The sequence below is a fragment of the Falco peregrinus genome, chromosome 9 (genome assembly GCF_023634155.1).
Source record: "Falco peregrinus isolate bFalPer1 chromosome 9, bFalPer1.pri, whole genome shotgun sequence".
Taxonomy (NCBI): domain Eukaryota; kingdom Metazoa; phylum Chordata; class Aves; order Falconiformes; family Falconidae; genus Falco; species Falco peregrinus.
In genome coordinates, this window is record NC_073729.1 from 22,166,240 (window position 1) to 22,179,546 (window position 13,307).

The following is a 13,307-nucleotide window of genomic DNA, read 5'->3' on the forward strand; positions in this document are numbered from 1 at the left end:
GTGCGTAGAAGCAGGCTCAGCCCTGCTTTCATGGCAAGCGCAGGCAAGGCTCAGAGCTCTCTCCTTCCCCTGACACAGTGTTGAGAAGGTGGCAGCTCTGTGAGTAGCACAGGTGACAAAGGGATCAGATCTCTGGTCTGGTTTGTGCCCTGCTATAGGGTATAGGCAGGCAGTCCTCCATACAATTCAGAAGTGACAGATGACAACCTTAACAGCAAAACAATTGGAAGCATAAGAAAAGGTTACCAGTGGCGTGACACAGGGTGCTCCCCTATCAGCCTCCTGCCCTCCGGCCATGCAAGCAGCTGGTGTCAGATGTTTCCAGGCTCAGTGATGCCTCCCATCAGTAAGTGGGTTTTTCTGTGTAGCTATTTTTTGCAGGTATCTCTGTTTATGCAGCAATGACATGAGTGTGAACAAAACAGGCATGTGCTTACCTGAGAAACAGGGAAGGCATATGGAGAGTTAAGTACCATTTTGAACTGTAACAGTATTAAAAAGTGGATATGTTTGAGGTCAGGTGATGTGGTAGAACAATGGAAGCAGTTGTGCAAATGCATGAATTATGCCATTGGAAAGATGCTAGGTGTTGTCATCCCAGCTTCTGTTCCTCCTTCTAGCAGTACATTGGACTGATGGGTACAAGTCAGAGCGGCCAGACCTTTCCTTTCCCTTTGCAGTGAGCAAGCACAGGGTGGATGAGAGGCTGCAGAATGTGCCAGCACAGTGTCACTGTTCCTCCTGGAGCTGGCTGTGTGCCTGTAGAGGCTGTTTCCAGCTAGGAGTTAGGGCAGAAAATGCAGGATGGCTAGAAAGTCCCTGGCAGTTGCTTCAGAGATGCCTGGGCTTGTACCTGGCTTTGTGTGGCAGATCCCCATTGCCTCTAAGTGCAAGGATGGGGGTGGAAGGCAGCCACATAGGTGCAGAACATGCTAGACCGTGCATGTGCACAGATGCTATTTAAATGATTTTTTTTACATTTTTTCTTAACTGCAGGCAAGTGCTGTTGTATTTTCTCTCTCATCCCCCTGTCTGTCTGAAAGGGAGAAAGCTAGGGAATGTAATCTGGTACTGTAAAACACCTTAAACAGTGTAGAAATGCCTTTGTATGTGCCTCCATCAGAGGCGGAGCTGTCTGATTGTGTGGATAGGTGCCCCACAAGAGGCACTCATCTGCAGCTGGTTCCCCCACCCAGGGCATGGGACAGAAAGGCATGGACACCATTGATGCCTCTGTGTAGAGTGGTCATCCTTGCATGCAGAAAGTGAACTGGTGTTCCTCCGCTGTGAGCCACATGGATGAGGCACCCACAGAGCACAGCTGGGCTGTGCCAGGCAAGACACAAGCACCTGGGAAAGCCACCCTGCAGCGTACGATGCCTCCGCCATCCTGAGCATGCTTCTAGCCTAGAGTCTGTCCTGCTCAGCTCATCGTCTGACACAGCCTCTCAGTACTGTCCTGTCTCATCAGCTTTCCAGCTTGCTTTGTCTCTACATTTATCTTCCTTCTGTTGTTGGACATGTGACTGAAGGCTTTAATTTCTTCACAGCCCTCCTTTTGGTAATTCATCCAATTTATCCTTTGTACTCTTTGCTGTCTTGTATTATTTAATTCTGTAGAGCACTCTGGGATGCAGTGTGTATGAAGGATGCTGTACACAATAACATTGTGCTGTATTGTTTGTGATTTGTAGGCCTTCTGGATTTCTAATTCCGATTGCAGTGGTGGTGTTTTTTATTTGTGTTATGGCTGTGCTTGAGGTCCTCAGCTGGATTGGGCTTCCCTTCCAATCTCTTCCCCGAGGAGCACACATCTACTTGTGCCCTGGTTTAATGTTAGCTTGCTTTATTCCGCGTGTAATGTCTCTGCTGGTTGGAGATCCAGGCAGTCCCAGTGGTGTGTCCTGCGGTTGTGGTGTCATGGCTAAGGTGCAGGGCTAAACCCCCGGTGTGTGATCCTTCTCGTGATCTGCGAGGTTGCTCTTTGGGAAGAGGTGACACAGGGAGTGGGTGGACTGTTGGTGTGGTGCTCCTTGTGCTGTTTGGGGCAGCGCTGGAGCAGCTGAAGGAGAAGAATGATAGCTGTGTGTGAAGGGTCTCTGCTGAGCAGCTGGAGCCAGTCAGAGCTGGAGGAGCTGTGCAGCCTGTTCCTGTGAAACTGGGAAGCCCAAACTGTGGCAAATCTCAGGGGTGCTGGGGATGATGTGCTGTGTTGGCTGTGAGGATGCTGGCTGTTGCCCACTGCTCTGTGCCAGGGTTCTTGCTCCAGTTGCACAGGTTCGGTCTGGATTTGGAGGAGACCTTGCCATTTGTAACTGCTGTAGCTGCAGGTCTGGCTCACAGCCCGCCCACGTGTTGCTCTGTGGTCCTTCAGGTCTCTCACTTGGGTGGGTGCTGTGGCAGGATCAGGAGAGGGGGTTGGGGGGGGTGATGGGCTTCTCAAGCAGGGGTGCCTTCCTCCACTTTCGGTTGGTGTTTTTCCTGAACTTAAAGCTCAGAAGCTTTTCAGGGTCATGAGTGGAGTTACAGCCCGTGATTTCTGTATCGCTCTGTCTGTCCTGAGCATAAGGTTCCCATCAGAGCAGGTTTTTCCCCTTGTCCACAGCCTGTGCTTAGTTCCGCTTTATGCACCAAAAGCCACACTTGAGTTTTACTTGAGGGCTCTGCACTTGCGGCCTGGTAGAAGCATGGCCTTCGTGTGCAGCAGAGGAAAAGTGAGAGTGGTGATACAGGGCCGGTTGCGTTACATTCCTATATTTTTGGGGCTGGTGGCAAGGTTGGGTTTGGCACATCCAGCTGTTGACTGTTTCCCCTTTTGCCTGATCTCAGGTATGCCATCGACCGCAGCACAGATGCTGAGAGGATCTTTGATATCGATGCCAACACAGGTGCCATTGTGACAGGAAAGGTCCTAGACCGGGAGACAGCAGGGTGGCACAACATCACTGTCCTGGCAATGGAAGCAGGTGAGATGGAAGAATGCTGTGTGGAGCGAACAGTCTGTGCTGGGGCAGAGGGGGAAATATGGGTGCATTCACTGCAGAGGTGACCAAGAGGCAAGTGTTAACACTGAATTAAAAAAAAATAACGCAGCAGCACTAAGTCTGACATCTCCCTAGACAACCTAAAAATACTCTTCCAGACTTGAGCATTAATAAGGGAGCATGGTTGAATAGTATATTTGATGAACACTAATCAAATTTGTTATCTATGCACCAGCTCTGCCTGTCATCCCTGTGCAGCTCACTCCCTACATTCACACCTGCTGAGCGGTTCTGGGGGTTCCCAGGGGTCTGCGTTCACATCACCTGCATCCCCCCTGTTCAGCCATGTGCTGTGGGTGGATGCCCATCAACTGTGGCACAGATAACTGCCAGCACTTGCTTCTGCTGCAGACTCATGGTGGTTGGGACTTGCCGGCTGTACCTGCACACAGGGTTTGTGGCTCTGGATGCCTCCCATGCCCTTGCTCCTTGGTCTCCCTGCCCCTGGTGTGGCTGCAGGCTTGGCAAGGCATGGCAAGGAGAGGCCGGGAGGTCCCTGCACTGCAGCAGTGGGAAGGGGCTGTGGGGGCGGAGTGTCCCCAAGCCCCTGTGCTGGGCACGGGGAGCAGCACTGCTGCCAGGGTTGGTGCTGCTGGGCTGCTCCAGCTCTGGCCGCAGCACTTGGCCTCACCCTGCAGCCCACCAGGAAAAGCCTCAGGCAGAGGATGAGGGGAAGCTCTTTTGTCCTCTTCCAAAATTGAGCTCCTTTCTGACCCTCCCACGAGAGCCGTGGTGATGGTCTTTTCCTTCCCCTATGGCTGTGCTATCCTTTAGCCTGTATTTACAGTAACTGCCAAAACTTCTCACACCCAACTGGGATTGCCCAGGGAGGGAACAGCTTAGTGGCTTTGCATGTTTTGTTGGTTTATCTTCTCTCCATGTGGTGGGGGCAACAGAGCCTGGCGTGGGTGCTTCCAGCACAGTTCTGTTTGTCTCTTCTTCTCCATTTAAGAAAGAATAGAGCAAACCTGGGTCCTGCTGCTCAGAGGAGCTGTGAATAAACTCCTCTTGATGAATGAAAAGAAAATAATAGCAGCAAAGGGTAAGCTTCACTTCCCTGTGGGTGTTCTGCTGCAGGTAGGAAGCTGCCCTTGGGGCATCCTGCTGCCCTCCATCATGTTTGCACAGTGCCTTGGCTCATGGGCTCTGCATATTCCCATGTGTGGTGGTGGATCGGGCCCTCTGGGCCCCAGGGAGTGCTCTGCGTTCCTCTGTGAAGATGGAGCAGGGGCTTTAATTCCAGGCACCATGCTGGGAAGCAGGAACACTTTGCCGTATTCTTCAAAGTCCTCCACATTTCAGATGCACAAGCCGCCAGGGCAGCCTCGGACATGCTGTGCTCTGCCACCCCATGGCAGCTGGTGCCAGGCTGCTGCCGTGGTGCAAAGCACCTTCTGACATCTGCCTGTCTGCCTGCGGGCAGGAGCCTTCCCCCGGCTTCACTCTGAGACACCCCTCAGGAGTTCTGGTTCTCTTTGCTTGGTCCTGAGCAGGAAGATGCTCTTCTCACTCAAGGAGCCAGGTCAGGGGCTGACTTGGAGCCTAGAGATCGGTTCCTGCTGCAGGGTCACCCTGCCACAGCAGCAGCCATCTGCTCTGGCCAGGCAAGGGGCCAGCAGCCCTGGCCAGACCCCCGCTGCCCCAGGGGGATGTCCCTGGCTCTGCTGCATGTCCCAAGACCCTCAGTGCTGATGTTTTGTGCATGCCAGCTGGGTGACCTGGTGTCAGGCAGGGACGGGCAGGCGTGCCCACACTGCCCAGCCGCACCAGAGTGGGGGTCACCCACTGCAGAGCTGTGGCACGTCCTGGGGGCTCTGCGGGGGGCTCTGCCAGCAGTGGCCAGGGGGAGGGCATCACAGCATTGCAGCACAACTCGGCATCCAGAGGAAATGTGAGGTGACAAGAATCAGAAGGACAATATTTACACGCAGCAGCTAGGGTTTCAGAACAAGTCAGTAAATGCTGCGGCTCCCCTCCGGCAGGGAAGCCTGTCAGGCTAGATCGCTTCAAAAGCCAGGGAGACTCTTCAGTGCTCTGACTCATCCGTTTTAACTGCCCAGACATTCCTCCCAGTGACATTATCCTTAACATTTTGTAATCATGAAATATTAATGACTGATATTGAATTTAAAGTACAATTTATGTCTGAATCCTCTAGTGGAAAGGGCAGTTGTAAAGGTACAGCCTTCCAACTGATAGAGGGGTTTCAGCGCAGGGCCGTGCAGCAGCTGTCAGGCTGTGCCTGGCGCAGTGGGATCAGCTGCAGCAGCATGGGCGCAGAGCACGGGGTGGCTGGGAGCCTCCGTCCTGGCATCGGTGTGGCAGTTCCTGGCATCGGTGTGGCAGTTCCTGGCATTGGTGTGGCAGTTCCTGGCACGCAGGTGCCTGGGGCTGGGGGAGCTGTCAGGGCCCCGTGGTGTTTGCTGTGGCGTACAGGTTGCAGCTGGCTGCTGCGGGGTCTGCTGCATCGCTGGGCAGGATGCTGTCAACTCCAGTGGAGGCAAGTGGTAAAATATTCTTCCTTTCTCAATGAAATGTAAACCTTGCAGGAGTAATGGAGTAAGTTGACCAGGCATCCTGCTGCCTGGGCTCAGGCCTGGCCCCCCAGCTAATCGAGGCTGCTCGGAAGCTAATGCCTGCTCGATTCCCATGGTGCATGGGCATGTGGCCTGGAGCGCACCAAGGTCTTGCCTCTCTATAGCCTTCTCCAGCTGCCCTCCCTGTCTGCTGGCAGGACTGTCCTGGCAAGGGCTTAACAGAGGGCAGCTGATGGAAGGCTTGCCTGCTGACAGCACCTGTGCCAGCAGGCAGCCTGTCAGGTTTGAGCAGCTTGATGCAAGAGCTGTCCCCCACCACCTTTGAGAGCCTCATCTGGGACCCTGCACTGCTGCAGCAGAGATCATGTCCAGGGGTGCATGCCCTACCAGATAACCAAGGACAGTGTATTTGCATCGAAGGAGCAGTAAGAAAAGCCACAGAAGACAGCTGCTGGGCTGCCCGCTGCTGGCAGGAGGGGCAGGTCCCCCCGGTGGGACAGGCACTCCCCAGCGTGAGCTGCCTCAGCTGGTGGGTGACCAGCAGAATATTTGGCCTCACCACGTGGCAGCCAGCAGGAAGCATGGGGACTGTTCAGCAAGGCTGGCCTGGGACCAGGCCAAGTATTTCCAGAGATAAATCTTCATCTCACTCACAAGCTGTTTACCTTCCTTGGGCTAATATTAGTGATTCTCTTCTTGTTTTGCTCTTTGCTCATGTAAAATGATGAGGCCTTGACTGCTGTGTCCACTGCTGGTAATTGAGATGATAAATCTTCCTCCTGGAGACTGGTTTTAATCAGAGCATTGTGTTTGGATGCGATTTAATGACTCTCATGCTGCTGAGTTTGGGCAGGACTCAGGAGAGGTGAGAGCCATTTATATGTTACTTGGCTTAACTGCTGCTTCCGCTTTGCTTCCCCCCAGCTGGGAGCCACGTTTCCAGTTTCAGCCTCTGGTGTAGCTGCCTGTGTCCAATGAGCCATACCCCTGGCGTGCCCCTGCTTCGTCCTTGCCATCAGTGCTCTGCTTTGCAGTCAGGCAGCTGCTCTGACATCTACAAAAGCACCCTGTGCTTCACAGCCGTGGCCTGAGTGCTGGAAAGCAGCGTGGCCCATCCCCATCATCTATTCTGCATTTTTTTCTCCCAGTTTGCTGAGACAGTGAGGAATAAATTCCACCCTGCCTCTTCTGGCTTCCCTACTGATATAAAAATTTGGAACGCATTATTGTACCAATTGGGTCTTGAGGCAGAAGAGGGTGGGTCGTACACTGCCCGACAGCGTCCCTGAGCTGTGCTTCCCCGGGTGCTGAGCCACAAGCAGCAGCCCACAGTCCTCTGGGCTTCCCTCAAAATATGTTTCAGACCCCAGGAAAGCTGCAGAATGTGTGACGGTGTGATATCACTGCATGGCTATGTATGCAGGCAGGAGTGCAGATGGTATGTGTGCTTCAGCAGCGGTTGGACTGAGAGCCTCACAGTAGAGGTTTGGGTGTAAAAATGCAAAGTGCTTTATTGTGAGTATGTGTAAGGGTCTGAAGGGGTAAGGACTGGATCTCAGTGCAGCAGTAACCATGGATCTCCTCTTCCCTGCCACAGCAGGGTGGCTGGGCATCTCAGCAATGCTTTCCCATTACTGTAAGCTGCTGCTGCAAAGCTGCCAGCGCTTGAGAGCAGTTGCCCAATTGTGCTCTGCGTCAGTCCTGCAGGCAGTCGGTTGTCCAGAACCCAGCAAGATGGCAAGCTGCTGTCTTAAACAATCAGATGCAAAACGCCAAGGATATTGTCCTGTTCAGATTACTTTCGTGATTAATTAAGAAAAGAATACTTTGGGATGTGGCTGAAGATCCAGCTGGAGCATCTGAGTCTCAGTCTCCAGTGTCTCCGTGCAGCAGGACTGGCTTTCCCCTGCTCCATAGCTGCTGCCCGTCCCACCGAGCAGCACCTCGGCACAGAGGGGTCTGGCCTGTGCTTGTTGCTTGTCCTGAGCTGCGCTGTTTGTAGCAGTGAGGAAAGTGCAGACGCTGCAGCATGGAGGTGATGGGCAGAGCTCTGTCCTCCGGCCCTAGCAGCTCCAAAATAAAGGAGCCCATTTTGGCAAAGGCAGCTGCCAGTCATCAGCCTGGAGCTCCCATACTGCAGCTGCTGTGTTTCCAGCATGTCCCCCTTGTTCTGTGTGTTTTCCATGTCTTACCTCAGTCTTTTCAGATTAATAGCATTCCAACTCCTGAAGGAAATGCAGAAAAACGGCATGTTTAATTTTAATTTAGGAAAGCGTTTAGGTAGCAGCCTAGTTTCCTCGCTGCTGTCAATCAGGTTTTCTCAAGGCTGACATCAATTAGTTTAAAAATATTGAATGTAATTTTGCCTGACACAACATATTGCAGCCACTGCAAAATATAATTTATTTTAGAAGAAGAAATAATTAAACTAATTTGCATGTCAGTCAGCTGAGCTTTCCAGCTACCGAGGAGAGATGCTGCAATGGAAGATTACTTTTTTTTTCCCTCTCCAGTTGTGCTCAGCCTGGCACGTGCAGCCCTGCGCCCCATCCCCTGGCCAGGTGCCGCTTGGCAGAGCCCTGCGGGGGCACACTGCTGTGCCTTCGACAGCCCTCATCCACCCAGCCTGCTGCTCTGCCTGGCAGGAGTACATGACTGCTGAGCATGTGTAGGGGCGTCTGTGTGTATTTCTGTGCCATGCAGAGGAACACAGGTCAGAGCTTTTAGCTTTGTGGATGTGAGGTCTGCATTAGTTAGGGGCATCACGCCTGTCAGCACAGATGTACTCCAACAATCTTAATCAGGCTTCTGACCGTCATAAATTCAGTTTATGCCACACAGTTACAGAAAACATACTTCAGAGGTGTTTTGGAGATAACTTGTTTCAAATACATCCAACCATTTTTCATATTCTCCACCCTTAAATCTAGGTACTGGCTCAAAGGAAGAGGGAGGTTGATAAAGAAAGCAATTGAGGAACCTTCAAATAGATCATGGTACGGCCAAAAGAAGTCAATGTGTGCCTCACTGGAAGAGCTGACAACGATGCAGTGGTTGCATTTCTAACCTTTATGTTCTTGGAGACATCAAATTTTAACCCTGTCACTGAGCCAGGAGTAAGCCTGAGCCTCAGGCTTCAGCAATTTTGGAAGAGGCAAAAGGAGGGCTTCTTTACGACAGGGTGCATTCAGAAAGGACAACTGTGCTTTGAGCTGCGCTCAGGGGACTGGGACATTAGTTATGGCTCTGGCAGAGGGGTCAGTGCGGGTCCTTGGCACTGTGCAGTGGCGCATGGATGACCCCACTCACGTGCACAGCATAAAACACTCCTGGCAGCTCGTCACTGATGCTGTGGAAGAGAATGGGCCTATGGTTACATCCATCTCTAAATACGCTGAGCACATCCCTCCTGATGCAGCTGAGAGAGGTGATCTTGAAGGGAAACTACTGTGCTCTGGGTCGCCCAGGTGTCCCAGCCTGGCCCTGCAGAGCCTCCACAGCACATGCCAAGCCCAGAGGTCCTGGGTAGAGTTCAGCAGCACTGGCACCAGCTCCTGCTAGCAGCCGGCTTGGGCACTGTGGGGTATTGGGAGAGGAACCACTCCTCCCGATCGCAGTTAGGAAAGAGAAGGAATGGGGTCCCAGGCTCTTCTTTCTCCTTTCTCTTTCTGCTTTTCCTCATCTTTCTCTCGGCAGTGCCTCCAGGGCAATGCCGGCTTGCTCCAGAGCTGAGCAGCAGGGATAGTTATCCATCTTCCTGTGCGCCGAAGAGAGGGTGATGAGATGCTGTCATCCTTCTTCTTTCAGAAATTGAACCCTTTCTCCTCCTGCTCATTTGTGGCCATGGTGGGCATCAGGCACATCCCTTCCTGCCCCGCTGTCTCCCCCTTCCTCTCCCCTGAAAGCAGTTGCAGTTTATTTCACTGCACCAACACGGCTTTTAAAATAACGCATAGTTCCAGGCTTTTAGTCACGACTTCTGCCTCCCTCCCCTGAAAACAAGCATCTAATCACCAGAGCAGCTGGTCTGGGTGAGAGGGAGTGATAACAGGAGAACAGGGTGAAGGCAGCTCTGGGGAGAGGGCTTAGGTTCCTGGCTAATTATGGAGCAGCACTAAATCTCTCCCCTGGGTCCTCCCCCACCTGATCTGCGGGGGCCAGCATTAATTTTATAGACAAACAGGCAGCAGAGCTGCAAGGAGAGAGGCATTGGGTCTGTCACAGTTGCAACCTCTGGGTAAAACAAAGGAGATGGAGTGTGAGGGAGTTCTTATGTTTGGAAGCGCATGAGGTGCTCCAGAAAACATTAGGCCCTCCAGAGTGATTTATAATTTTATAGCGAGGGCTCAATGTACCTTTGCGGTGCGTGTGTGGGGTAGAGCAGCACTGCAGTGAAGGGAGCTGTAAATGTGATCCCTGTCCCATGTGTCATGTGAGCCTGGAACAGCACAGGCGGGTGCAGCTGGTGGCTCCGTGTGCCCCATGGGAGGGGGGTGGGCTGCGAGCCCCCCTGGACTACTGCCCGCATGAGGCACGGGCTGCCAAGGGCAGGGCTATAGGGGTTGCCCTAGGTCTTGCCATGTGACCCCCTGTGCTGGCTGGCAGATGGTGCTAGTTCAGGTTCAAGCTGCTGCTGGCAATGCAAAAGCCGGTGTCAGTGTGCGAGGCCTGGGTCCCAGGGCAGGAGCCTCACACCTTGACAGAGAGGGTTCAACCCCGGATTGTCTGGGCGTGGTGGAGGTGCATGTGGCAGATTTCATCACTGCCCGCTGCTCTTAGTTGATCCCCCGTTTCACATCCTGGCTCTGCTCGCTCGTCTCTTAGCCTTGCTGCTAGCTCCTGGGGTGTGAGGGTCAGGATCCAAGCCAGGCTGTGATGTTCTCGCATCTGAGTTTGCTTGTCCCCTCTCAGTGCTGTCTGGCTGCAGCACAGATGCTCATCAGCGGCGTGACCTTTATGTGGGGACTTGCTTGGGGGCTTTCCAGGGGTGGATCAGGCCAACAGCAGCATTTTGGGAGTCCTTGGAACACAGCCCAGCAGTTGGGTTTCTTCACTGGAAAACAGGCGGGGCAGGGCTGAGCGATGCTCTGTGGGCACTGCCGGCCTGCAGCGCCAGTCTGTGCCATGGGCAGGCAGAGGTGCGGTGCTGCGTGACCCTCTGCGCTGGCAGCAGCTGTGCTGGGCTCTGGGCGGCAGGGACGTGGAGGGTTTGCTCCCTGCTAGCAGCACATGGCACTTCCTGCTGAAGCTCTGCTTCCTTTTTCGTTTCAGATAATCACTCACAGGTGTCAAGAGCCTCTCTCCGTATCCGTATCCTGGACGTCAATGACAATCCACCTGAGCTCGCCACCCCCTATGAAGCTGCAGTGTGCGAGGATGCCAAGCCAGGCCAGGTAGCAGGTGTCCCCCAGCCCTTCTCCCGGGTTTTGGTCAGTGCCTGCAGCAGTCTTGTGCCTTGAGCAGTGCTCTGGACCAGTACCAGCCAGCCATCCTTCCCCTTCTGCCTGAATATCTTCCTGTGCAGTTGCTGTCACACTGGGAACAACTTCGTTGGTGTCCTACAGCTAAGCCCATCTACAGGGGCAAAGGCTCATCCCTTTCTGTGGCAGAACCCAGTGATGCTTTGCTGGACCGGACCCTGTGAGCAGGGCTGGTGGGGGAGGCTGAGGAGGCAGCACTGATCTCACCTTGGCTTTCTCCCCACAGCTGATCCAGACAATAAGCGTCGTGGACCGCGATGAGCCTCAGAGTGGCCATCATTTCTACTTCACTCTGGCACCTGAAGCCAACAACCACCATTTTTCTCTGCTGGATATTAAGGGTAAGCCCTGCCGCACCCTTCCCAGTGCTGCAGCCTCCTGGCTGAGTGGCACAGCTGGCTGCGGGGCTGTGGGCTTATGGTCCATCTGTGCCAGGTGGAGCTCGGGGTGCTTTGGGCACTCTGCAAGGCTCCTTGCCAACCTGAAATGGGGGGGCTGGTCAGATAGCGGTTTGGATTTCCTCAGGGAGGCTCTGTCACTTTTTTCTCTGCTACAGACAAGTCCAGAGCTCTTCTTGTGCTGTCTGGTTAGCCTTCAGTGTTTCCAGGGTTTTCAGTCCCTGTCTTGATGCGAAATCTCTAACTTGCCTGCAGGCAAGGAGATGATGTGGATTTACAGATGAACACGTTCCTCTGTTGAGCATTATGATTTATCCTTGTTCAAGGTAAATCCTGGAGCAGGGGTCATCCTGGGGCTACTGTGCGGGTGGGCAGCCCCTGGCACATGGGAGCAGCTCAGAAGGCAGTGGGGCCGTGCAACAGCCAGCCCTCAGCTGTGGTGGATCCTCTGGGACCTGGCCAGCGGAGCCAGATGGTGGCTTAGGAGCACGCGTCCTCTGCATTTCCTAAGGTTTATCCAGTCCTTTGGGAAATGCAGCCAGGCAGGGCCCTTCTGTTCCTCTGGGAAGCTCTTGGGTTCTTTGTGCCTCTGGGCTGAGCCGGTCCCGATGCCTCAACCGTCACCTGCTGCTGTAACCAGTGAGGTGCAACACAGGTTTTGATGGCTGAGCCCTGGCTACTGTTTGGCTTTGCAGACTGCAAGGTCAGGCTGCGTTTGTGTGGACATTAACAATCCAGAAAGGTACTTACCAGGCCGCTTTGTATTTTTTATTGGTGTTTTGGTTGAATTTAGGTGCTGACTGCAGTGGTAAGTACAGCAGGGACCCATGTAGAAACTGGGACCTTCTCCAGCCAGATGTGCACTTACTTGTCAAAGGGGCCGGCCCAGATAGAAGCCAGCCCAGATGGAAGCCAGCAGACCACACTGAAATGCTTCCTTTGTTTTGGGGGTTCTTTTACATTTTTTTTTCTTCTCTGTTTTTGCAGCCTTGTCTGTCAAAAGTCTGATTTAGTTTGTTCTGAGCTTATCAGAGGAGCCTTCTGCTGACGTAAGATCCTGCTTGCTCAGTTTGGCTCAGCATTATTAGGGATAGACAAAATGGAACTTTCAACAAAAAGCTTCAGTTATAATTGTAGAAGGACTGATGTTGCTTTGTGTCCTAAAGAGTGCAGCTGTCTCTGACCTGAGTCCCTCCCCCTGCACTCATGGGGCAGCTGCTCACAAGACCTTTGCTTCTTATCGTGTAAGCAAGCTTTAATCCTCTGCAAGATTTTGCCCCACATCCAGTGATTAACTTCCTTCACTTTCTCTGAAGGGATTTATCAAAATGTCCTTGAGCGTGCTGAGTTGCACCCTGGCGTCCATCCCTACCTAGACCCCTCCAGAAGCTCCGAGGGGCCTGGGGTTGCACTCCCACTCCCTGCCCTGAGCTGGGATGTCTGCCACGGCTGGGTTGCGATCCCAGAGCCATCACTGCTGCTCAGCTGGTCTGGAGTTTATCAGGTGCTGCTTCACTGTCAGGTGCTGTGTGTGGATCAATCAAGCATCCCCTGTTCGGGCAGCCAGGGTTCACCAGCAATGACCCAAAAGCTGGCATTGCAGGAGGGTGCAGGGCACAGGCTCCTGTGCTCCCGCCTCCTCCAGAGCTGCTGCTCTCTTGAGTGGGTGAGGCTCTTGTTGCACGGGGTAATCCTTCATGCTAAACAATCCCACAAACTTTGCATGTGGTACAACACTGCATAAAATGAGTAAAAGCTGGCATTGCCTCCCACCTTCTGCTCTCGGGAAAACAAATGCTGTTGCTGCAGGGTTATTCCCAGTTTGTTTGGAGACCCTCCCAATTGCGA

The 13,307-nt window shown here is 53.3% G+C and overlaps 1 protein-coding gene across 1 annotated transcript in view; it reads left to right on the forward strand.

The window, feature by feature from the left end:
* Positions 1 to 13,307, forward strand: part of CDH22 (cadherin 22) — an 86,056-nt gene that overhangs the window by 61,034 nt on the left and 11,715 nt on the right. Inside the window, 3 exon segments of the mRNA XM_055814619.1 lie at positions 2,830 to 2,966; positions 10,853 to 10,974; positions 11,288 to 11,402. Coding sequence (XP_055670594.1) covers positions 2,830 to 2,966; positions 10,853 to 10,974; positions 11,288 to 11,402 — 374 coding nt within the window.